The 27,160-nt window shown below is 37.2% G+C and overlaps 1 protein-coding gene across 3 annotated transcripts in view; it reads left to right on the top strand.

The window, feature by feature from the left end:
- Positions 1 to 27,160, top strand: part of LOC126470370 (chloride channel protein 2) — a 516,483-nt gene that overhangs the window by 454,700 nt on the left and 34,623 nt on the right. For all 3 annotated transcript variants that reach the window (XM_050098184.1, XM_050098185.1, XM_050098187.1), the window contains exons 12-15: positions 5,429 to 5,544; positions 18,635 to 18,749; positions 18,908 to 19,045; positions 19,125 to 19,245. In XM_050098184.1, coding sequence (XP_049954141.1) covers positions 5,429 to 5,544; positions 18,635 to 18,749; positions 18,908 to 19,045; positions 19,125 to 19,245 — 490 coding nt within the window. The remainder of the gene's footprint in view (positions 1 to 5,428; positions 5,545 to 18,634; positions 18,750 to 18,907; positions 19,046 to 19,124; positions 19,246 to 27,160) is intronic.

Here is a 27,160-nt window from a genome sequence, read left to right as displayed (position 1 = left end):
TCTCAATTCATCTCATGGAAAATACCATGTAGTCATGGCAACACAACTTAAGTGGGCTCATTTTTGGTGGTCTGCCATTTTCATCCTTCATTCAACAGTACTGAATGCTTGTTTTCAATAACATCCCAAGAAGTAGGAAAGTGCAAGGATCCACATGTTTTCATAAAAAAAAATCTGACCATGTCCAGAATGTTGTGCAGCTATTTTCTTTTCCTAAAAAATGCCTCATTTTTTACAGTTACGTGCGAAATTTGATGGGATGGTCTCTTATTCATTTATTAGAAAAGATAAACATTTAAAATCTACTGTATTATATGTATCTATATATGTCTAATGTATTATATGTATCCATACATGCTACAATCCCTCTGCTATTGATAATACATGTCATCGAGGTTTTGGAAGAAGAGGAGAAACTCTGTAGTGTTTTTTTAGATCTTTCCATGATTTTTAGCTGTATTTGTCATGGTATTCTTCTAGAGGGATTGTTTTTCTATAGCATAAGAGGGAAAGTGACTAATATTATAAAACCTTTTGTTGGAACCAGAGAGCAATGTGCAAAAATAACTTATAATATGATAATATTTAAGAAGTGGTAACTCAAATTTTCAGTAGTTGAAACATTGGCATCAATACTTTTTATTCACTACATACATGTTATGTCATATGCCATCAGTGTAAAGATGATTATGTATACTGTTGGCACATCTTTAATATCAAGGTTACCCAGAAAGTAATTCACTGCATTTTTTTCTTCAACAATTCTTTATTGAACATAATGAGAATTACACGCACCAAAGAATGGTATTTCATCTACACACCCTATTTTTCCACATAATCTCCATGCCATTCTAAGACCTTTCTCCAGCACGAAACAAGTGCATGTATGCCCCGTCAGTACCAGTCCTTGCCCTGGTGGCAAAAATGTCTTCCACTAATGGCATCCTTTAATGGCCCAAACAAGGGGCTAGGTCAGGGCTGTAGGATGGATGGGGCAACACTGTCCAACCCTATTTTGCATTTTGTTCAGCAGTCCTCAGACATGTGTGGGCCGAGCATTATTGTGTTGCAGCAAAACATCTCCTGGGTTGCTGTGGCACTGAAATCATCAGAAGTGCATCTTGAGTTTTGTTAATGTTTTGACACATGCTTCTGAATTAATGGTACCTCCTCTTGGCATCACATAAGTGAAAATCACACCTTCACAGTCCCAGAACACAGTGGTCATGATCTTACCAACTGAAGCAGTTGCTTTGAATTTTTTCTTTTGTGGGGAGTGGGAATGTCACCATTCCATCGACTGTTGTTTTGTTTCCAGCTCAAAACAGCGAACCCATGGTTCGTCACCAGTCATGATCCATTATAAGGCCTCCCCCACAGCTTCAAAATGTGGCAACAAATCAAGACAAATGTTTTTTCTGTGCAATTTGTGACCCACCATTAGACACCATGAGACCCATCTTGCACACACTTTTGAATATCCAAGAATTACAAGGATATAGGACATGTCAAAGTATTTACAAGTTAAGACCAATTTAAAATAAGCTAATTCATATACACACACATTTACAGACTTCTAGTTAGAGACAATCATTAGATTCACTTCCAGTATACAATACTTTTTTTTTTTTACAAATAACTTACTAAATAACGTAATGCCACACTGTTCACTCATATTTCACTATCAGTCACTGCACACACTTATCACAAATTGTTTTATAACAGTCCACTTAGTACACACACACACACACACACACACACACACACACACACACACACACACACAAACAGACACTGGTGATCTCTGGGCCATTTTCTGTACCACAACTCCCCATTTGCTATCCTGAAAAACTGAGTCATCATCCCTCTTTGAGTGAGATGTTGACCTCAGAAAGAGGAAGAAGTGTTAGTATTGCACAATGCATAGCTTGGGGGTAAGTTTTTCTAGAAAAGCAAAAAAGAAGGAAAAACATAGTGTGAAGGTGTTATGTGGAATGTCGGATGTTTTATAATCATTATTATTATTTATTTGTATGACATTTTGTTTACCAAACCCCTACTCTGTTTTATCAAAGTAATCCTTCAATTTATAAAATGTATTGCATAACAGGTACTTTTTAGGTGCCTTTTTAAACAAGAGTATTTTTGCAATATATTTTATCTCTTTTGGTAATTTATTGTAAAGTTTTATTACTTGGTAGAAAATCCTTTTTTTTAGTTTTATGTTTATTTTTTCTTGGCAAATGTAAGTTGAGTATAGCTCTTGTTCCATGGTCATGGACAAACTGTTTGTGCAGTAATTACTAATATTGTTTTTGATTTGTACAACTGACTGATAAATATATTCACATGGAGCAGTTAAAATTCCCAGTGTTTTGAACAGATCTTTACAGTGAGCTCGACTACCATTTTTGGTTAGATTTTTATGGCTCTTTTCTGGAGTTCGAAAATTGTTTTCATATTTTGTGCATTTGTTCCCCAAAATAGATTGCCATAGGTACGAATTGAGTTTACATATTAATAGTATGTAACTAAAAAACACTGCACGTTACACACTGATGATAGGATTCTAAGGGCATAACATACTTATGACATTCTGATTGCAAGTACCTTTGTGTGTTCACACCACTTCAACTGAGAATCAATATTCATTCCTAGAAATTCTGCATTTGTTACACAGTCTATAGAGGTGCCATCTATACTTAATTTAACATTGTCATTTTCCCTCTCCAAACTGAAGTTCATGGCATTGTTTTCTCAGTGACTATAATATTGCTGTCATCAGCGAAGAGAATTTTTTCGCCATAAGTAACACTACTGGGAAAGTCAATGATGTATATCAGGAACAGTATTTGTCCCAATATGCTACATTGGAGAACCCCTATATTAATGTATTTTGGTTCTAATAAGTGTTTTACTAAATGTTTGGATCTATTTGAAGTATGTGTTATCTCTACTCTTTGTACCCTATCTGTTAGGTATATGATCAAAACCAGTCATTAGCTACCCCTCTTATTCCTAATGCCTCTAATTTATTTAATAGAATCTTGTGGTCAACTGTATCAAAGGCCTTAGAAAGATCCACTCATCTTTGTCAGGAGCATCAAGTGCAACCTTTGTGAATTCTACTATGGCTGAGTCCATATTTTTGCCACTTGAGAAACCAAACTGTGGTTTGCTTAAAAGATTGTATTTATTCAGGTAATTCATTAATCTGTCTTTCATAATTGCTTCTATTATTTTTGAGAATGGTGACAGCAGGGAAATGGGCCAGTAATTTTCTACGTCTTCTGCATTACCTTTCTTAAGCAAAGGTACAACTCTTGCCTGTTTTAACTGCTCTGGAAATGTCCTGATGTGAAGGAGTCATTCATTGTATTTGTTAAGGAGTCTTGTATAATCTCTATGCACTGTTTCAGTACACACATTGGTACTTCATATAAGCCTATTGACTTTTTATTTTTTAGTTTTTGAACAGTTTTATTGACTTGATTCTCTGTGGTTGGAGGTAACATCATTGTATTTAGTGCAACATTATTTACAGGTGTTATATTTTTTGGGGGGAATTTTTGCTGTAACTTCTCTGCAATACTTGAAAAATGCTCATTTACATAGTTTGCTAAGTGTTGTGGATCATTTATTACCTTGTCCCCCTCCCTTAGCACTATGTTAGTCTGTGGTTCCTTGTCTCTCCCTGTTTCCTTTTTTATCACATTCCAGACTGCTTTGCTTTTATTCTCTGTATTATATATTATTTTTTCATTAAATGTCTTTTTTGCAGCAATCAGCACCTTCCTATAGATCTTTTTGTATCTATGATAGAAATTTAAGAATTCTGGATCATTGCAACTCTTTTTCATGGAACAGAGGTATTTAAGTGTTTGGGAGGACTTCTTAATACCTGCTGTTTTGTGAGGTGTTGATATAGACATGCACACTTTTGGAAATGCCTTTTCAAAGTTCAATTTAAATAATGTGGAGAATTTAGAGAATTTCATATTCACATTGGTTTCCTTATACACTTCATCCCAGCTTTGTTTTGCTAGTTCTTTGAAAAATCTTTTATTTTGATTTCTGGTAGATGTCATTTATAGGCTTGTAGTTTAGGGAATGATTTGATGTCTGATTTTACTGTTGTTATTTGACAGAGATGGTCTGATAGTCTGAGATCTTTTACAGCTACATCACATTTTTCCCTGTCCATACTTGTGGCCACCTGGTCAATTACTGATGCAGTCATTGTAGTAATCCTTATTGCACTATTGACCAATAGGGACATGCCAAAACTCTGAAGGATATTTATGAGGGTGCTGCTGGATTCATTTATGGTATTGGTGTTGATGTTACTGTCCCTACACAGAATTATGTTGACCTTTGTACTTGAGACATTATCTAAAACTTCTGTTAATTTATTGAAAAAAGTGTCCAGACTACCACTGGGAGATCTATACACACATAAAATGATTAATTTTATGGTGATATCAAGCCCTGTTAATTCAATAGCTGATATTTCAAAGTGTTTGTCTTCACTTGCTGTACTGAGGTCGTGACTTGATTTAAATTGTGTTCCTTTTCTGACATAAATGCATGATCCTCCACCCCTTGAAGCAGTTCTGCAGTAAGAGTTTGCCCTTTCATATGATGATAGCACTACATGTTGTATTTCTGTCTCCCTACACCAGTGCTCAGTAACACAAACTACCGTGCAGTTCAAAGATTGGAGCTCAACATCTAATAGTTGTATTTTATTTTTTATTGCTTGCACGTTTTGATGGAGGATCGTTAAGTCTGCGAAATGCCCCATGTTACTCTTTACAATTGTTTGTTTTTCTTTGTAACATCTGGTATGTGTGATACTTGGAGTGTTAAAATCTGTCTTGTGGGTGATTGTTTCAGTATTTTTTAAAGTGCTGGAGATATTCTTTAGGCAAGGGAACCTGTTGTCTGGATTTATCCTAAAAAGACTTACTTTTCCTACCCATGGCAAGATGTACCCATGTGTGGCCCGAGGTCCACCCACTATACTTTCATGAATCAGCTGTACCAATCTTCCCTTCCCAGTACTGTTTAGGTGTAGGCCATGCCTAGTGAAACCCCATGTGTTGATAGTCCTGACAGGCACCAGAGAAACACAAGCAAAGTTGGCTGCCCCAGAGCCATCCCTAACCCAAAATTTATTCGCCTCACAGCTCCATCAAGGTGTGGCCGATCATGACCCCAGAACAGCTCAAGCCCTAATAGGCCTATACATTTGTTATCTTTCTTTCTATGACTGTTGCGTCTGCATTGTCCAAAATACATGTAATTTTTAATATGATGCTGATGCACAAGTAGTCTCATTAGACATGGTGAGATCTTGAAGAAATGTGTTCATATAAGTTGAAATAAGAACATTCTCACAACTAATGTAATATTGTTTTATTTGCAGGTGGTTATGCCACTGTAGGAGCTGCAGCATTTTCTGGTGCTGTTACTCACACAATTTCTGTATCAGTTATAGTATTTGAACTGACAGGACAAGTAACTCATATCATTCCAATCATGGTAAGGATTCTAATGAAATTTTGCTTCTAGAATAGATGTCAATTTTCATACATGCTTTTATGGCTCTGAAATGAAAATAAAAGATGAACTAAAATGAACTGGCAAATAAAATATGATTAAGTAAACTGAAAACTTGTACAAATATGTATCTGCAAGCAACAGGAAAAATGGGGGGAAGGGAATTTATAAAAATGTAAGGGCAGAAAATCTGTCACACTAATACCCATGGTTGTTTTGAACTGAGAGATAAACATAAGTACAAATATACTCAGAAAAATAAAATGCTCATTCAAGATTCTCTCAGTAATTTACAGTGGAAAAAATAACTGCTTTGTTATATGATAAACACTCTGTATGTTCTTATTTGTCCTTAAATGTACTATAGTCAGCTTAAATCTACAGATGATACACCTAAGTACCTATTATGGCAAGCTGCTGACTAAGATTTAGCATAGCAAAGTAAGCCTTTGAATGGCAAATTCTGATTTTTTCACATGCAGTCTCTTGTTATACCCTTTTGCATGATATAGAATAACTGACACAATGTAGGGATGAAAGAGTATACATATTTATTTGTTAAGCCCTCAGTATATTTCTAAGTGTTATTACAAACAACAAAGTTGATAACAAGTGTGGCACGAGAGGATTGTTCAACTGATAAAAATATATAATGTTATGAGATCCTATGCAATCAAATATATTTAACATATAATTCAGGCGTATAATATAAAGAAGTATTTATTGTGACAAATAGTGTTTTCAAAATTGTGCTTAACACAAATTGATTTAAAAAAAAAAAAAAAGATTGTACCACAGTTGGAGTGAACATATTTGTATATAATTTAAAGCTTTTATTTCTCAGTTGTCACGTATGACATATAATATTCACAAGCACTACCAAACACATTTTCCCTGAACTATTGTAATGGGAAGAATAAAGGTAATCATGCAACGTTACCATTGGTTAGCAGTAACTACTGCTGCTTGCAATCCAGCAGAGAGTGAGTGCACAACCTGTTCAACAGCTCATCTGCACAGAGGTTTTGTTGCACACCACTGCTTTATGCCCATACATTAATAATTATTAAGGTGGCCTATGTGCTCAGTCAGTGAAGTACAGAATGTAAGAGTAAATTGAGCAATGGAATTGAGAATTAAGGATATTAATGTATGTTTAGCACACATTAGAATTATGTTGTTGCTTTATTCATAGAAACTTGCTTAGCTATGAATGATGGTCCTATACACAATGATCCAATGGAATCTGTAAATAGTTTTAGTACAGCAGTGGCAGGCAATTAACAGTTCACTACATCACAGTCACCATAATTCCACTATGTTCACAGCTCACAAACTTATAAACCAAAGACTAACTTCTAAACAGTCCTATAGGCCTGATCCTGCCTCAGAATCAAAACTCATGTGGTCCCAGGCCATTCTATCCCACCTTGCCTGCATGGCTCCCAGCACACCAAAGCCCACAATCTCTGCCTTGCGTCTCTGCCCTGCGATTTGTCTTGTGACACCACTCTACTCAAATATACCTCACCATCATTTGTTTACAAACACTTTTCACAATATACAAATACTTAAACCAAATACAGTACACAATTCTGTTTATTTATCCTATCCCATACTATTATAATTTCTTACTGCAATTATTTTTATTTTTAATATATTGCACGAACTGTACCAGCAATCGCTAGTCAAAACAACTACTTTATTCTTCCTTGCCTGTTTTGCATTATGTTCTTCAAATCTGCCTACAATTATTAATACAGAAATTTGTTATTAAATTAGCATAGTAAACAAAGTATTGGTACAAACTACTCACACTGAAGCTAATAGCTTTATGTATACGTGGATGACTCTGTTTTAGGTGCACAGTTTCACCTGTTATGTTACATACTTCCACTTCATGAAGACATTACCTCTGTGATAGCTAATAGTAACTTCATGGGGTGAAGATTTTGGCATTGAAATAAGACGTGTGTAAGCAACTATACATCTAAACCATAAGTGATCTCTAGATTCTAAACACATTAATAATTTCAATAATTGGTCTCTAAAGGCATCAATGAAATCAATTTAAATGGAATTGCCTATCTTCAGTTCTCCCTGTCATTATACATCACTTCACTGAGTATGCACTCACTGCAGTTGTTCAGTTGCTGCCAAAGCAAGGACCTCCTCCTTGAGTCCCATCTCCATCTCTGCATCAGCACACCATATGTCTCACATTATAGTACAGCCACCAGTGCATTGTACTCCTCTCATCAGCCAAGCCATAATGTGACAAATGTCAAACAAAGGACCAAAATCAAAAGTTGCCTGTAACTATGATCCCATGGCTCCCCAGCAATCAGTCTAATGTAATCCTCATTGGTTTATGATGTGTTCACTGTATCAGTTCGCAAGTGAAAGATCCTGAAACACTGAACAAAGTGCACAGATAAACTTCAAACAAATGCAAACTCCTTGTGAATCAATCTCAGAACCTAATCACTCCCGCAGATTTCATAATCCATAAACAATTAACTTAAAGAGGTAAATTATCTGCTACTTCACCCAGCAAACAGTAATTACCAGTTCATTGCATATAATTTCTAGTTATAATTCCATCACCATTTTCTTCAAATTACAGATATTTTCCATTGCTGAGACTTTTTATTTATTTAATTATTTATTTATTTATTTAATTCTTGGGCAGCTCACAACCTGCACCACACCCACACACGTGCCTCAAGCTCCATGTGTAAGTTTTCTTGCCATATTAGAAAACAACCTATTGTCCCCACAAGTTTTCTTTCCACACCTCAATATTATTCCTGGTTACAAATACTGAACACACCCCCCAAAATTTCTTACACGTGTGCACATAACATGAAGTCAATATACATAATAATCTCCCAATATGCTTAACCTATTACACATATATAACTAATATACTGGAACAGAAATTTCTCCTTTTATCACTACCATATCACTTGCCAACATACAGCATCAACTCAATCACATTCCAGAGACCAAATGGTTTCTTTATTCTCTCTCCTGCCTGTTTCTCCAGTCCCTGTCATTGTCACTCTGCTGATTTCTAGTACTTGAACACCTGTTCACATTGTTATGAAAATTATTTCCATAATTATTACCCTTATTCTGATTTGTGCTTCTTTCCTTGTATTCTACCAATTTTGGTTTATAACACAGTGCCCTGTCCACATTCTCAACAAAATTCAAAAACTGTTCCACTGAATCAGTAGGGCTGTGCATTATATCCCATTGCAAGTTCTCAGGCGGCCTTTTTTTAATGTTGATATTTCCGTTAGTTTCCCTAATGGCCTATCTAAATGTATTAGTTTGCTGAGATCCCTCACACAAAATTCTCTCATAGTTTCTCTACCACTTCTATAATTTGGCCCATTTAAGAAGTCATTTTCCAATATTAATTGCTTGGCCTGTCCCCAACATTTATGCAAGAACATTACTTCAAATTTCTTATAGTCTACAAATTCATCAGCAAGTTGGTTAGCTGAAGTCTGAGCTGGTCCCTCCAGCTGTCTATTTACAAACTTTACTTTTGTTTCCTCACTCATCCCTGTTATAAAGCTATTTTTGCACTTAGCCAAGAAATCTAGCACATGGAACCTATTTTACCACTGAATGAATTTATACAGGGTGCGGCAGTGTTGATACTAGGATATTAAAAACACACCATTATGTCAATTAATAGTTAAAGGTATGCCATTTACTAATGTGTAAGTCATTGTCCATTGTGTGGATTACTCTTTGAATATGACTCCTGTCAAATGATGCCCCCTCTGCACAACACATTCATCTAGGCGGCGTTGGAAGCTTTCCATACCTCAGCGTAATGTATTCCCTGGGACATTGCCGAAGGCAGTTCTGATGCAATCCTTCAACTCAGGAATGGTGGCACAACGTGTTTGGAACACTTCTTGCTTCAGGTAGCCCCAAAGGAAAAAGTCTGCACATGAAAGGTCAGGTGAGTGAGGTGGCCAGGAAATGTCACCAAAATGAGAAATTGCTCTGCCAGGAAATGCCTGTCGCAAGAAATCCATGCAAACTCTGGCTGTATGCGAGGTCGCTCTGCGTTGTTGAAACTATAATTGTTCCACATCCACATCGACCATACCTAATTGGGGAAGATCGAAGTCTTGCAGCATATTTAGGCAGCGTTCACTGGTGACAGTTACAGCCACACTGCTGTCATCCTCAAAGAAGTAAGGGCCAATAATCCCAAAGGAAGCAACTCCACAACACACTGTGACACGAGAACTGTCCAAGGGCTTGATGTGCAGTTCATGTGGGTTTACATCACTCCAATAATGCATATTCTGTTTATTCACTCAACTACATAACACAAAATGAGCATCATGTGACATCAGGATGGTGTGCAACATCTGTGGATTTTGGCGAAGGAGATTACGCATGATTAAACACAATGTTTCACGTGAAACCCAATCGTGAGATCTAATTTCCTGAAGAATCTGAAAATGGAGATCTCCATGCAATATTCTCCTGATTGAGCGATTGGACATATGCACAGTTTGCGCATGACGACAAGCTGATCTTTTTGGGCTACGCAGGAGTGCAGCATGAACATCTTCCACGGCTTCTGGTGTCTGCACAGTTCTTTCACTTCTTCCTGGTTTCCCATTGCAAACAGAACCTATTGTTCAAAATGTACATACCGACCTCACAATGGTCTGTCCGTCTGGAACTTTCCCATGACATCCCAAGTTGAAATGTTGCTGAAATAGATGCTGGGTAGCAATAACAGAGTCGTTATTCTTGAAATAACTTTCAACAGCAAAGGCACGGTGCTGTGCACTCCACCACTCCATATCACTGTGACACTTGAAATGGTAGCTCGTTAGTACACGAATGTGGCACGAGCTGGCCTGCATTCCTGGAGTATGTTATTGTACTATGCAAGTCAAATTATGCTATGAACGCTGCCGCACCCTGTATTTGTACCAATTGCCATGGGACACCCTATCATACCTGCCTGCCCAGGTGCTACATTACTTATGGTTTCCTTCAGATTGTCTATCTGTCCTTGAATAATTTCTACCTCCCCTTTTAACTTTTCATTACGAATTTTAATTACCGAATCTAGTTCAGCTTTTGTGTGGAGTTCCTACACCTCATCTCCTGTGCTTCAATTTGTCCCCCAAATTCAGATTCTACAGTCCCCAGTTTGGTACCCAACTACTTTTCTAATTTGTATATTTGTTTGCTGACGTCTTTCACAGTTTTTTCACGAGTTTCTAGTTTATTTTCAAGTTTTTCAAATACACTCACCAACAGCGCAAACTTTTGATTTACTGCATTTATCTTACCTCCAAGTTCAGTTTTTAAACCACCAATTTTACACTTGCATCTAGTTCAGATTTTAGATTTTCCAATTTCTAATTTTGAATCAGTGCATTCAGTGCGTGAGTTCAGTTCCTGGCACCCAACCATGCTCCTCTGGGATACCAGGGCTACTACAGTCACTCCTAATATCCTGTGATCTGCATTCACTTGAAAGTCTCTGCATCTCATTGGCCATGGCTGATGACTAGCAACGCAAGATATATAATGCAACTGATGCTTGTACTTAACTTGGGGCTTCTGCGATGTCAACTATTACTGCAACACATGGAGTGGGTGATGATGTGGAAATGACTGGGTGGCAGTGTGGACATGGCCAGGGAATTATGCAGAGATGGCCAGGCAAAGGCAGACACACTCACGGGTGCCGGTACAGTCAGCAACGTTTTGCTACAGCTGCCACATGGACTGGTACCAGCATGAACACTGCAGCTCTGAGAAATTCACATGGATGAGCAGGGAGCCGAATTTGTGAAACAGACTGTCCCACAAAATGTTACAGCACAAACTAGGCACTGCCACCTACAATTATATTAATATTCACATATGCGCAGTGGTTGCACTGCTAGACCATTACTGTTATGCACTGCATATAGCTCTGCACACACACCCACACCCACCCACACACACACACACACACACACACACACACACACACACACTAACTGTGTTCACAGGCCTATACTTTTCCTGGAACTCATGATCCCAAAGTACTTTAAGTCGAAAGGAAACAGTCCAATCCAAAATGAGCCTAACCAATTGCAGTCTTACCAGCAGTTAGCATTAACTACTGCTGCTTGAAGTCGAGCAGAGGGTGAGCGCACAGTCTGTTAAATGGCTCGTCTGCACAGGGGTTTTGTTGGACACCATTGCTTTATGCCATTACATAAACGATTATTAAGGTGGCCTATGAGATCAGTCAGTGAAGTACAGATATGTAAGAGTAAATTGAGCAATGAAATCTAGAATTAGGTATATTAATGTATGTTTAGCACATGTTAGACTTATATCATTGCTTTATTCATAGAAACTTGCTTAGCTATGATGATGGTCTTATACACAATGGTCCAATCAAATATGTATGTAGTTTTAGCAAAACAGTGGCAGGCAATAAACAGTTCACTGCATCACAGTCACCATAATTCCACTATGCTCACAGCTCACAAACTTATAAACCAGAAACTAGCTTCTGAAGAGTCATGTAGGTCTGATCTTGCCTCAGAATCAAAACACGTATGGCCCGAGGCCGTTCTAGCTCACCTTACCTGCTTGGCTCCCAGCACACCAAAGCCCATGATGTCTGCCTTGCATCTCTGTCCTGCATTTTGTCAAGTGACACTGCTCTACTCAAATTAACATCCAAACACCTGACCATCATTCATTTGCAAACAAACATTTTTCACAATATACAAATACTTAAACCAAATATATTACACAATTCTGTACACTTATTCTATCCCGTACTATTATATTTTTTAATTGCAATTATTTTTATTTTTAATATACTGCACAAACCATACCAGAAATCACTAATCAATACAACTACTTTATTCTTTTTTGCCCATTTTACATTATGTTATTCAAATTCTTCTATAGTTATTAATATAGAAATTTATTATTAAATGAACATAGAAAATGAAATATCAGTACAAATTACCCAAGCAGAAATTAATAACTTTATGTATATGTGGATGACTCTGTTTCAGGTGCACAGTTTCACCTGTTATGTTACAATCACTCACCTTATTGTTGAGGTTTTAAGCAATAGACAGTCATATAAAGAGGACTGACTTGTGGTTAAATTTTCAGATAACATCCTTGCTGAGAGATAATAAACTGATGAAAATATCCTTACACATATACACTTGCAGCTACAATATCCTGGTGGTGCAGCCCAACCAGGGTGAGTGTTTGTGTTAGGTGGCCTGGCTGAGGGGAACAAGGAGGAAGAGTGGGAAGGGGCAGAGGTGCTTTCCTGAACTGACACAGTTATGTGGAGCAGTATTTCATTAGGAATGAGATGTGGCTTTAGTGAGAGAAATCAGTGCATGTTGGGGAATGGTTACTGAGGTAGACACTTGTAGGACAATAATGGAGTTAAACACTCTTGATAAATGATGGAAGAATACCTCCAAAACAAGTATGTATAGTGGATGAATAACAACATGAAATGACTGTACATAAAACATGGAAAACTTTTCAAGGGATTGGAGAATGACAATGAAAATAGAAATTATATGGCAACTGGTATGGATTATTATTACCATTATTATTATTATTATTATTATCACTAGTACTACTAATACTATTGTCATTTGGAATTACAGAACATATGCGTATACACATATAATTTATTTACAAATTAAAGATTAAGTTTGACAGCCAGATTGCAGCACTTGGTGTCACTTCATTTATGTCTTTCAGACCACCTATAGAAACATGGAATGGGCAACTCTTCTCAGTATCTCTTGTTATCTGTTTCTCTGGACAACATTCACATGCTGTACTTTAACAATAAACATGCATCTTCAATATGTTTCTACATCTCCCTTGTCTTGTTTGGATTTGTCAAATCTTGACCAGTTGTGATTAGGTTGATAGAACTCTACAACTTCCCTCATGGAAATTCGAATGTGATTCATCTTCTGTGGTGGAAGATCATTTCAGTGGTCTTTCGACTTATTGATCGCACTGAAAACTTCTGTGGTATGAAAATAAAACCAAGGTAGCTTGTGAAACTTTGGGGAAATCTGGAAAGAGCCATTTAGAACTAACTTCATATGGTAACCTGTCATCTAAAGAATTATATGAGAGTTAATCTGACAATACAAGCAATGGTCTGCATGGCCTCTTTCAGATGTATGTCTGTGTTGTTTGTATGTGCATTATTTTTCCATACAGGGGCATAATATTCAGCAGCTGAGTATACTAGTGAACAGAGTAGTGTATCTGCATTTGCTCCCCAGTTGTTTGCAGATATTTTGTGGAGAAAATTTACTCTTGTGCTAAGCTTCTTTGACAGGTCTGTGTAGTGCTGGTTAATTGCTGTGTCCAGTCAAGGCTTACACCTAGACACTTTGGGAAGTACATAAGGGAAAACTTTAGTGCCGTCAAATAACACATGTATCTTACTATGAATATTGATCAGCCAAAAAATTATAACCACCTAGTTAAAACTGTGTTGGTCCACCTCTGAAATACAATTCTGAGAGCAATGGATTCAACAAGTACTTGATAGGTTTCTAGAGGTTCGTGGCACCAGATGCCTATGCACAGGTTATACACTTCCTGTAATTTATGGGTAGCTGATTTGTGGGCATGGAGCTGGTGCCCAAAGTGTCCCAGTTAGGTTTCATCAGATTCAGATAAGCTGAATTTGATGGGCAAGACATCACTGTGAGTTCACCATCATGCTTCTCAAACCACTGCAGCACAATTCTGGCATTGTGACAGGGACAGTAATCCTGCTGGAAGATGCCACCACTGCTGGGAAGACATTGAGCATAAGGGGTTACAGGTGGTCCCTAACAATGTTCACGTAGTCCACAGCTGTCATGGTTCCTTTGATTATTACTGCAGGTCCCATGCAAGCCCAGGTGAATGTCCTCCATAACATAATACTGCTCCCACTGGCCTTCATCTGTGGCGCACTGCATGTTTCAAGCAGCCCAGTTGATGGCATATCTGGACACAACCATTGACAGGGTTTAGCAATAAATGGGACTCATTTGACCAGCAACATGATTCCATTGATCTGCGGTCCACTCTCAATGATCCCGTGCCTTCTGTAAGCATAACTGATGATGTTGTTGGATAAACATGGGAACACATAGGGGTCCTCTGCTGTGGAACAGCATGTTCAACACTGTGCACAGAACAGTGTGCTCCAAAACAATTGTGCCTGCACCACCACAGTACTCTGTGGTCCGATCTGCTACAGATTGAGATTTTCACTCTGCAGTGGAGTGTGCACTGATATGAAACTTCCTGGCAGATTAAAACTGTGTGCCGGACCGAGACTCGAACTCACGACCTTTTCCTTTTGCAGGCAAGTGCTCTACCAACCGGAAACATCCCCCAGGCTGTGGCTAAGCCATGTCTCCGCAATATCCTTTCTTTCAGGAGTGCTAGTTCTGCAAGGTTCGCAGGAGAGCTTCTGTAAAGTTTGGAAGGTAGGACACGAGGTACTGGCAGAAATAAAGCTATGAGGACGGGGCGTGAGTCGTGCTTGGGTAGCTCAGTTCATAGAGCACTTGTCCGCGAAAGGCAAAGATCCCGAGTTCGAGTCTCGCTCTGGCACACAGTTTTAATCTGCCAGGAAATTTCATTTCTGCTACAGATTGCTGTCTATCCTGCATTAGAGAGCAGGCAAGTCTCCAATCCCTATGTTCTGTGATGAGTTATGAATGTCCAACACATTGTCACCTACTCATGGTTTCAGCTTTTTTCAGCCACTTTTCATAGATGCTCACAGCAGTATCACACAAACAGCCAACCAGATTAGCCATTTCTGAGACGTTCACTCCCAGGCACTGGGCCATGACAATGTAGCTCTTGTCAGCATTGTTTAAGTCACCAGATTTCTGCACTTGCAACACTTATCATTGCTAGAATGATTCCCCATTCATATCTGCTCTGCTCATGTATTTCTCTTGTCACTTCATGTGCACTCAGTGCCACCAGGCAGCATACTACCTCAAGGTGGGCAGTGGTCATAATGTTTTGGTTCGTTAGTGTATCTCTTTATTATAGAGATGGAACACTGTGACCTCTGTTTTACTGAGGTTTGTTGGGTGTTTCCATTTGAAAAATTATTCACTCTATATGATAAGCAAATTGCTTTTGGCTTCTGGCTCAGGTTCTTTGGCCGACATTTGTTTTATGATTTTTCAGATGTTTCATCAGCACAAGTGCCTAACATTGTTAAAGCTTCACCCTCCACTGCTGGTGGCACCAGCAACAGAGGGTGAAACTTTGAGAATGCCAGTCACTTGTGCTGGTTAAATATCAGAAAAATCTTCAGAAAAACTCAAGACAAAAGCCAACAGGCAATTTGTCAACAAGTGGCTATGAAAGCCTTGGCAGTTTTTCAGTAGTATAGGGTTACTTGAGAGTGAACTCTCACAATGCTTGATAGCTTTGTTCTGTGCATTTGCATTTGCATCTATGATCAGAGCATGCAGAGTAACCATGGTGTAGTTTGCAACATTGGTTCTGATATATAACATGAAATAATAGCAAGAAATTAGAGGAGGAATTGGCAGGTTAAAAATTAAAATTAATTAACATCACAAATAGAGAATGATTAACTGAGGTCCTGGGTTAGTGAAGGTAATCAGAAAACTGTTCTGTAACAAAAATAGCTTGACTGGTGCAATGAGGTGTAACAATAGTTTTGCACAAGCACTCTATTGTGGGATGATAATTGGTTTGTGAAAAGAAAGGCAAGAAGGAAAATTTAAGGGGAAATATGGATAGACAATGAGGGAGAGAAAATACAGAGATAGGACACAAAACAAGTACAAAGAATGAGTGACACATGGTTACAGGATGGGAAGGAGCCACTTGCCAACATATCAAAGACCACGATGGTATAAAAACAGTAGAAAGACTAACAGTAACTGCTCACCATATATCCCTGTTCTGTCAATCTACATTATTTCTAGAAAGCATCACTATGCTTCTTCCTTCTTCTTGTACCCACTCCACCTCATGCATCCATCATCTCAGTATGGCTACAAAGCTAAGACAATACAGAATGAGTGTGTGTACATGTTTTAGTTAATTTGTTAGTTTTGAGAAAGCACTTTGTTAGAAAGCTTAACTACAAGCCAGTCTTGTTTATGTACCTGTCTGGTCTCTTTTCAAAGTTATACTAGAATATTCTTCTAACATGTGCATTACGCAAAGGAAATCTGGAAAATGAGGAAGCCGAAAATAGGTAGCAAGAATCTTGTGCAGGACTCTATGATGTCTTCCTGTCTTCCTTTAAATTACTGCTCAGACAGATGTTCATTTCTCAAGAGTAAGATAATTCACTACAGATAAGTAATTAACTGTTGTTGATAATATTAACAACTTGGGGCATGCCACATTTCTGTACCTTAGGTAGTATTAAATAACCATGACATACTTCTGCTAATGTATTTAATCTAAGGTTAGGGGCCTTTTTACTATAGCACAGTGACCCAAAAGAGCGCAGTATTTTGCCATATAATTTACACTAGGCCACATCTTAATAAACATATGACAGGTATCAGATTACAGAACAGTAATGACATTTCTACATTTCTAAACATAGTTTTTGTTTGGTCTCAGACTCTAAATGCTGGGAAAGAGGGAGAGATTTATTTGTTTGGTTTACTTATTTATTTAATTTGACAAGACTAGAGCCACCAGGCACTCCACAGATTTTACGTTACATTCATTACAATAATGGTGTTTTATGTAATATCTCATGTAGAATACAACATTTAGAAATTACTACAGTGCAGAAAAAACACAATTTTATTCATTTATGATAAATACAACAATTCATGGGATGGGGAGAGTGTACTTAATAGAAACTGACATTATTTTTACAAATGATGTCCATTCATACAAAATCAATCATTATATTAAGGAAGAGAATTTAAGTAATTAATTGCAGCATGTTTTGTACTGTATTTTTACCACTATGTGGCTGCATTGATGGTTACAGCTTCTTTCTGTTAATCATTAACTTGTAGTTCTATACTCAAACTTCATTCATCAAAAGTGATATATCTTGGAAAGAGAAACTGGAGCCTTCTATAAACCATGTAAGAAGCAATGAATTTTACTCCCTGTTTCCACTGTAATCGTCACTCTACATTTCATTGATCAAGCACTGTTTGCTTGAAGTGTAGTTTGTTCACTGTTCACAATAATCAGCCATTGGCCTTACAGTCATCCACTTCTGGGTCAGCATCACAGTCATCCCTCAAAACAAATTAAAAGCAAGAAACTAAACTTTATCTTTGTGCAGAAATGATAGTGTTTTGCAATGTAATTTTTCATTGATGGTAATATTATCATCGAAGAATATGGAAAACATATGCAGACACTTGTAAATTAAAGATTAATTTAGGTATTTAAGGTTATTAAGAATGTTTCTCAACTATATGATGCATGATTAAAAGTGTTGTAAATTTACACAACATTCAGTTTACTCTTTGTGCTTTGTGAATCTTCTGTACGTTAAATCATTTATTGAATTTTTATGTTATAAAATATGGGGACATCATTACTTTCTCCTCAAGAGATTGCACATTAAAAAACTGAGTGACTGATATTGTGTAGATCAGGACACAAAATTTATAATAGACCTCACTTTCAAATAGACAGACTGTCGGTCTTACATTTTTCATAGAATTCTTTCAACAACATCTATCACTCATTTGCCAGTTTATCTGACGTTTGTTTGATAAGCAACCACTGGTCAAATTACTTTGCAGTTCCTTTGTATGTGGCTTTAGTTGTTGGGCTATCTATTTTACTATATTTTCAACATAGGACATTTCACTTTGTTTCAATAAGCAGTTGACACAGATGTACAGGGTCACATATAGTTATTCATCTATTTGCATCATAGCATTTCAATTTATTGATTACATTTACCAACATCCTAATATTGAAACAAAAATTTAAGTAATCTTGTTCTATTATTTTTCAGATTGCTGTTTTAATCTCAAATGCAATAGCATCATTTCTGCAACCATCACTTTATGACAGTATTATTCTCATTAAAAAACTGCCATATCTTCCTGACCTTTTGCCTTCTAGTTCAGGTAAATAGTAATTCTATAAGTGTACTGCTGTTTATTTGGTATAATGTGTTCAGATACAAATTTCTTTGCATAATTTTATGTTGCTTTTGTTGCAATTTAGCTTTTTACACTATTACTTAAGTTGCATGTTATAAAGAACATGATAATTTACATTACAGGAATGTACAACATATATGTAGAAGACTTCATGGTTCGTGATGTGAAGTTCATATGGCATGGAATGAGTTACAAGACCCTGAAGAACACCTTGAAAGAGAACAGAAATCTAAAAGGCTTTCCTCTGGTTGACAGCCCTGGTAAAATTTGTTATACAGGCTTTTTTTAGTTATTTTACATAAATATACAGAAGTATGTGATTATGAAATATATTTTCAGAGTCTATGATCTTGCTTGGGTCTATTCAGCGACTTGAGTTGATAAAGCTCATTGAAAGACATATTGGTCGAGAAAGAAGACTTCAAGTGGCAGCCAAATGGCAGAAAGAGGCACAAGAAAGGTAAATGGGATTTATGTGGTACTATTTGTGTTTATATTTTATTTCTCACTCACTAATTGTTTCTGCATGAGCCTTTGTAGTCTCAGTTATCCAGCATACTCTGCATTGAGTCATCAAGTGAGATATTTCTTATCTTTTAGAACACTGTGACATAAAACACTGCCAGATGGCAAGATGTAATAAAAACAAACAAGTGACAAAGGCTTTTCTTATTTGAATTTAAAATCCTGCAAAGAGCAAGGTCATTGCAGCAATGTGCTAATGTCGTTCAGCAAGACAGCAACATTATCTCATCTGAAGACAATATTTAGGTGAATCATGGAAATATTATATCAAGTGTACTTTGGGATCTAGCAAAAATTCTGAGAAGAATACTAAATTTAAAGAAAGTTGTAGAGAACATACATCAGAATAATTGGAGCAGAGGTCTTTTCTGATTAATGCATAATGCCTTACCACTATACCACTTTTTTTTTTTTACTATATACAGTATATGAAAACTGCATATATTGCACACAGAAGATGAGAGAACAGTTATTTTTCTGATTGGGATTTCTCTGTCCAGATGAAAATTTACATGAGTAGGACATATATACTGTCAGGATTACTTGAAAAATTTTTCATGATTCTATGTTATCAGCTTCATTCTTCTGCAAACATAATGAAAATGAGGCATATAAAAGTGAATGTCTCAATGTTCTGTATTGTGTTATAGTTTCTACTGATAAACCTCTTCTGTCCGGTAAAGAATCAAACTCCAATGTAGTAAACACCTTCAAACTTCTTATTACTTTACAGGTGAGTCAATGTGATAAATATTCGACAATAAGCATGTAAGCAGGAAAAAGTTTAGAAAATGTTTGAAATTATGTGTCAAGTTTGTTGGAGGTCTCTAAGTGCTCTCATTATGAAACACTGAATAAATATAGTCTGAGTAATTTCCACTCCATTATAATCAAAAGGTAGTTTTTCGTAAACCTCGATATTTACGATGTCATATCTTCCGAACCATGTGTAATACAGTGTCATAATTACACAGGTACACCCAGTGGTATATGTGAATACTGTCTGAAAAATGTGTTGTGAATAGAATTAGCAGCAGAGAAGTAATATTATGAATAAAAAAACACATGAGACTGGTGAAATATTCTGCAACATTTATTATTTTACCAACCAGTTTTCAGCTGTATGACATTGTCAGGTAAAAAGATAAATATATGTAGCCGTGGAATTTTTTGTAGGATCAAAGATTTTAAAAGAGTAACTACAGAGTTTTTCAGTTTGTTTCCAATGGTGACAATTGTTAATGCTTGATTAAGTACTAAAACAGTAAAATTGTGGAGGCATGGGTCAAAAACAATAACTTGACATTAAATTTTAGAAAAACAGAAATCATTCATTTCACCACAAAACAATCTGCACAGTTGAAATCTGTAAATAAAATATGGAAAGGTATGGATGACCTAAATGTAAAAGGTACAAAAAGAGACCTGGAAAAATATCTGAAAGATAAATGTTACTATAGTATAGAAGATTTCTTGAATGGCAACAATGCATTATAACTGTAATTAAAATACCTCTTCGAAGATGTTACACCATATGTATTATTAGTCTATTGTCTATTTTCAGTATTATTATATATAATGTAAAACTGAAAAGTCACCTATGTCACATTCTTTGATTGTATTAGGCGTGTTATGTGATAATAAAAATGGAAATGGAAAGAATGTAATGTAAAAATATTTAGATTAGGTAAAATATGTAACACATTAAATAATGAACTACATGACAAATTACAATTGTTCTGAGAGGAAAAATAAGTTGAAGAGTATATAGTAAAATTAATAAATGGTGCATGGTTCCATACTTAGGAAAAATCTCTCTGAATGTAGCCAGAACGCTTAAATCTAGGCACAGTGCAACATCATTTTATTAGCACAGTGCCACTGGACACTTTTTGTCCAGTGGTAAAGACAGCTTTGGAAAAGGGTGGAATATGAAAAATCACTTGTAATTGTGACAGATTATATACAAACCAGTCTGGGAGGTCAATATCATTCTGCTTGAAGGAATTCCATAGAAGTTGGAATCATAGAAAAGGAGCCTACTTTTGCAGACCACCTGTTTAAAGAAAGGCACAATTACAAGGTACAACATAAAGTCTTACATAACATCTACAAAGTAAGGAACTACCATGAAAGAATGTTAATTATATAAATGTGCAGTGTCTGTTCTTTCAGACTTGTCCAAGACAACAGACACCACACATTCATATAATTACTCTCCTTGATAGTCAGTGAATTCACAATCTTTATTCTGGATGCACATTATCTTTCGGCCTCCAGTGGAAATCTAAAAATCAGTGAGCATGGAGGACATGGATGGGTACTGTGGGTAGGTGGTTTTCAGTTGGGAATGTGAGTCAGCTGGGGTGCATTGAGATAGTCCTCACATTTGTGATAAAAGTTGTGTCCGACTTCATGGACACTGAGATGGATAGTAATAATATTGTTAATTAGAACACTCTAAATAAGTAATGCTGTATTAATTACAGAAAAACTTATCTTTGCTCACCAGATTCAGCTGTAGCTATGAAACTGAACATTGTGGACTTGTGGTTCAGAACACAGTAAATGTGCAATGATTACTAGGTGACAAGGTGATACATGTTCAGAATGGCTGTATCGTGGCTTCACTAAATTCACTGGAAAACACAAGTTCATCAACCTGTGTTGATGCTGTTCTACTAACATTGGTGTGGAGGCACATTTCACAGCAGATGGAAGTTTCTTCTATCCCTGATGGCTGACACAGGCTGCATTGGCTAGTAGGCAGCACGATGTCTTAACTCCAACAGGAAATTCCTGGAAGTGGGTGGGATCCAACCTTGAACAAAACTGCCCTCCTGACCTCTGGTGATCCTATTTCAGGGCAGAGGCTTAGTGGCAGTGCCTTGGAATTATGAAAGGCATGGTCTCTTTCTAGCATCTCATTGGCACCTCATGATACTGCTTTGCTGTGCAGTATCTCTGCAGTTGTCAGATCTTCTTGCACCACTCTTGATACTCAGTGACACCGCAGTAAGCACTATGCCCATTTGGTGCACTGGTTAACGCAACTGCCTAGTAAGCAGGAGAGCCTGAGTTTGAGTCCCAGTCCGGCACACATTTTCACTCATCGCCGCCCATTCTGTATAAAGTTCCAATGTAGCTGGTATCATCCGCTCCTCTACTTTCTTTTCCTTCTCCCTCTTCCACCTTTAGTTTACATAATAAAAGGAATTAATAAATATATGTCCACTGCTGAAGCTTAATACTGAATGATCAGACTAAGTCCCCTTGCTTGTCACTTCTAACTGTAAATACTACTAATAATCCTATGCAAACCACTTTGTTAATCACCATTAGTACTCACATGCCTAATTTTTGTCCTGTATTTCAATTACTGTAATTTATATTTCCCTGTTAAAAAAATTACTTTGTATACTTACAGATGTTTCATTTCCCTTTCGGTCTCACTTGTTATGTTGTACCTCTTTGTAATATTGGACCTTTTAAGGACCAAATTATCTTGTTCAGGCACCCCATTGGAACATGTGACCAAATTTCACTATGTACAGTTCAACTTTTTTTTTCATCCCAGAACAATTTTTGTAATTTGTCATGTAATTCATTATTTAATGTGTCACATATGTTATCCAACTTGAACAGATTTTAATCATATTTTTACTGATACAATCCCTTGTTTTCCTCCTAAATCCAACTATAACTATTGTCATCTTTGTAAACCAACTGAGATACTCTGTAGCTCCACTATTTTAAAAATGTTTGACCTTAAAAAAAAATTTCACAGCCACAGTATTAAATATTGTAGAACATTACATCAGTTTTGTGTTTCTTCATTCATAACAAATAAAATATTCTACCAAGAACTGACAGAATAGTCAATGCAATGGAGTAATAAATTGAAATATCATGCCTGATCCTTAAGTTTTACTGCATGAACAGCAAAAATTTAGTAATCGATAAACACTTTTCCTTTCATCATTTTGTGGGGGAGTGTCAGAGAGAGTTTCATAAAGTTTTGAAATTATGTGTAAAGCTTGTTGAAAGTTAATACGTAGTCTCACTGTCAAACAAGTGAGGACTGTAGTCTGGTTAATTTGTGTGCCACACGCTAGACTGCCTCAAAACATATATACAGTTTCACACAATAATACTTATATTACTTTGTGAAAACCTTAACATAAGATTACACCTCTTAATGAGTAGATTATTACAGCATTTTAAGTTTGTAAATTCTGTAAATAATTATATTAAATATTGAAAATCAAATTTCTGTTGCCTCTGGAAGCTGTAATGTAGGCAGTCTGCAACTGGAATGGGGTGCCATCAGCTGACTTAGTCATTTAATAATGTAGATATGTTTCAGTTTTCTGGTGATGTAGACAAATAAATTTATTTCATGTTGTTGTTGTGGTCTTCAGTCCTAAGACTGGTTTGATGCAGCTCTCCATGCTACTCTATCCTGTGCAAGCTTCTTCATCTCCCAGTACCTACTGCAACCTACATCCTTCTGAATCTGCTTAGTGTATTCATCTCTTGGTCTCCCTATACGATTTTTACCCTCCACGCTGCCCTCCAATACTAAATTGGTGATCCCTTGATGCCTCAGAACATGTCCTACCAACCGATCCCTTCTTCTAGTCAAGTTGTGCCACAAACTTCTCTTCTCCCCAATCCTATTCAATACCTCCTCATTAGTTATGTGATCTACCCATCTAATCTTCAGCATTCTTCTGTAGCACCACATTTTGAAAGCTTCTCTTCTCTTCTTGTCCAAACTATTTATCGTCCATGTTTCACTTCTATACATGGCTACACTCCATACAAATACTTTCAGAAATGACTTCCTGACACTTAAATATATACTCGATGTTAACAAATTTTCTCTTCTTCAGAAACACTTTCCTTGCCATTGCCAGTCTACATTTTATATCCTCTCTACTTCGACTATCATCAGTTATTTTGCTCCCCAAATAGCAAAACTCCTTTACTACTTTAAGTGTCTCATTTCCTAATCTAATTCCCTCAGCATCACCCGACTTAATTAGACTACATTCCATTATCCTTGTTTTGCTTTTGTTGATGTTCATCTTATATCCTCCTTTCAAGACACTGTCCATTCCATTCAACTGCTCTTCCAAGTCCTTTGCTGTCTCTGACAGAATTACAATGTCATCGGCGAACCTCAAAGTTTTTATTTCTTCTCCATGAATTTTAATACCTACTCTGAATTTTTCTTTTGTTTCCTTTACTGCTTGCTCAATATACAGATTGAACAACATCGGGGAGAGGCTACAACCCTGTCTTACTCCCTTACCAACCACTGCTTCCCTTTCATGTTCCTCGACTCTTATAACTGCCATCTGGTTTCTGTACAAATTGTAAATAGCCTTTCGCTCCCTGTATTTTACCCCTGCCACCTTTAGAATTTGAAAAAGAGTATTCCAGTCAACATTGTCAAAAGCTTTCTCTAAGTCTACAAATGCTAGAAACATAGGTTTGCCTTTCCTTAATCTTTCTTCTAAGATAAGTCGTAAGGTCAGTATTGCCTCACATGTTCCAGTGTTTCTACGGAATCCAAACTGATCTTCCCCGAGGTTGGCTTCTACTAGTTTTTCCATTCGTCTGTAAAGAATTCGTGTTAGTATTTTGCAGCTGTGACTTATTAAACTGATAGTTCAGAAATTTTCACATCTGTCAACACCTGCTTTCTTTGGGATTGGAATTATTATATTCTTCTTGAAGTCTGAGGGTATTTCGCTTGTTTCATACATCTTGCTCACCAGATGGTAGAGTTTTGTCAGGACTGGCTCTCCCAAGGCCGTCAGTAGTTCCAGTGGAATGTTGTCTACTCCGGGGGCCTTGTTTCGACTCAGGTCTTTCAGTGCTCTGTCAAACTCCTCATGCAGTATCATATCTCCCATTTCATCTTCATCTACATCCTCTTCCATTTCCATAATATTGTCCTCAAGTACATCACCCTTGTATAGACCCTCTATATACTCCTTCCACCGTTCTGCTTTCCCTTCTTTACTTAGAACTGGGTTTCCATCTGAGCTCTTGATATTCATACAAGTCGTTCTCTTATCTCCAAAGGTCTCTTTAATTTTCCTGTAGGCAGTATCTATCTTACCCCTAGTGAGATAGGCCTCTACATCCTTACGTTTGTCCTCTAGCCATCCCTGCTTAGCCATTTTGCACTTCCTGTCGATCTCATTTTTGAGACGTTTGTATTCCTTTTTGCCTGCTTCATTTACTGCATTTTTATATTTTCTCCTTTCATCAATTAAATTCAATATTTCTTCTGTTACCCAAGGATTTCTACTAGCCCTCATCTTTTTACCTACTTGATCCTCTGCTGCCTTCGCTACTTCATCCCTCAAAGTTACCATTCTTCTTTTACTGTATTTCTTTCCCCCGTTCCTGTCAATTGTTCCCTTATGCTCTCCCTGAAACTCTGTACAACCTCTGGTGCATTCAGTTTATCCAGGCCCCATCTCCACCTTTTTGCAGTTTCTTCAGTTTTAATCTACAGGTCATAACCAATAGATTGTGGTCAGAGTCCACATCTGCCCCTGGAAATGTCTTACAATTTAAAACCTGGTTCCTAAATCTCTGTCTTACAATTATATAATCTATCTGATACCTTTTAGTATCTCCAGGGTTCTTCCATGTATACAACCTTCTTTCATGATTCTTAAACCAAGTGTTAGCTATGATTATGTTGTGCTCTGTGCAAAATTCTACCAGGCCGCTTCCTCTTTCATTTCTTAGCCCCAATCCATATTCACCTACTATGTTTCCTTCTCTCCCTTTTCCTACACTCAAATTCCAGTCACCCATGACTTCTAAATTTTCGTCTCCCTTCACACCCTGAATAATTTCTTTTATTTCATCATACATTTCTTCAATTTCTTCATCATCTGCAGAGCTAGTTGGCAGATAAACTTGTACTACTGTAGTAGGTGTGGGCTTCGTATCTATCTTGGCCACAATAATACGTTCACTATGCTGTTTGTAGTAGCTTACCCGCATTCCTATTTTCCTATTCATTATTAAACCTACTCCTGCATTACCCCTATTTGATTTTGTGATTATAACCCTGTAGTCACCTGACCAGAAGTCTTGTTCCTCCTGCCACCGAACTTCACTAATTCCCACTATATCTAACTTCAACCTATCCATTTCCCTTTTTAAATTTTCTAACCTACCTGCCCGATTAAGGGATCTGACATTCCACGCTCCGATCTGCAGAACGCCAGTTTTCTTTCTCCTGATAACGACATCCTCTTGAGTAGTCCCCGCCCGGAGATCTGAATGGGGGACTATTTTACCTCCGGAATATTTTACCCAAGAGGACGCCATCATCATTTAATCATACAGTAAAGCTGCATGCCCTCGGGAAAAATTACGGCTGTAATTTCCCCTTGCTTTCAGCTGTTCGCAGTACCAGCGCAGCAAGGCCGTTTTGGTTATTGTTACAAGGCCAGAACAGTCAATCATCCAGGCTGTTGCCCTTGCAACTACTGAAAAGGCTGCTGCCCCTCTTCAGGAACCACACGTTTGTGTGGCCTCTCAACAGATACCCCTTCGTTGTGGTTGCACCTACGGTACGGCTATCTGTATCGCTGACGCACGCAAGCCTCCCCACCAACGGCAAGGTCCATGGTTCATGGGGGGGGGATTTATTTCATAGGCAATATCATTTTCAAGCTATCAACTATTAGTGTTTATTATTGCTAAAATAAATCTCTTCCATGTGATGGGTCATGCTAAATATTTACATTTCAGTTTACATATAAGCCTCCACTAGGTAGTGGAGGCATATAGCAGCATTTAGGAGCATAGGA

Source organism: Schistocerca serialis, chromosome 3 (genome assembly GCF_023864345.2).
Source record: "Schistocerca serialis cubense isolate TAMUIC-IGC-003099 chromosome 3, iqSchSeri2.2, whole genome shotgun sequence".
NCBI classification, from domain to species: Eukaryota; Metazoa; Arthropoda; class Insecta; order Orthoptera; family Acrididae; genus Schistocerca; species Schistocerca serialis.
Note: the sequence above shows the minus strand (reverse complement) of the source record. Positions and strands in the feature narration are given on the sequence as shown.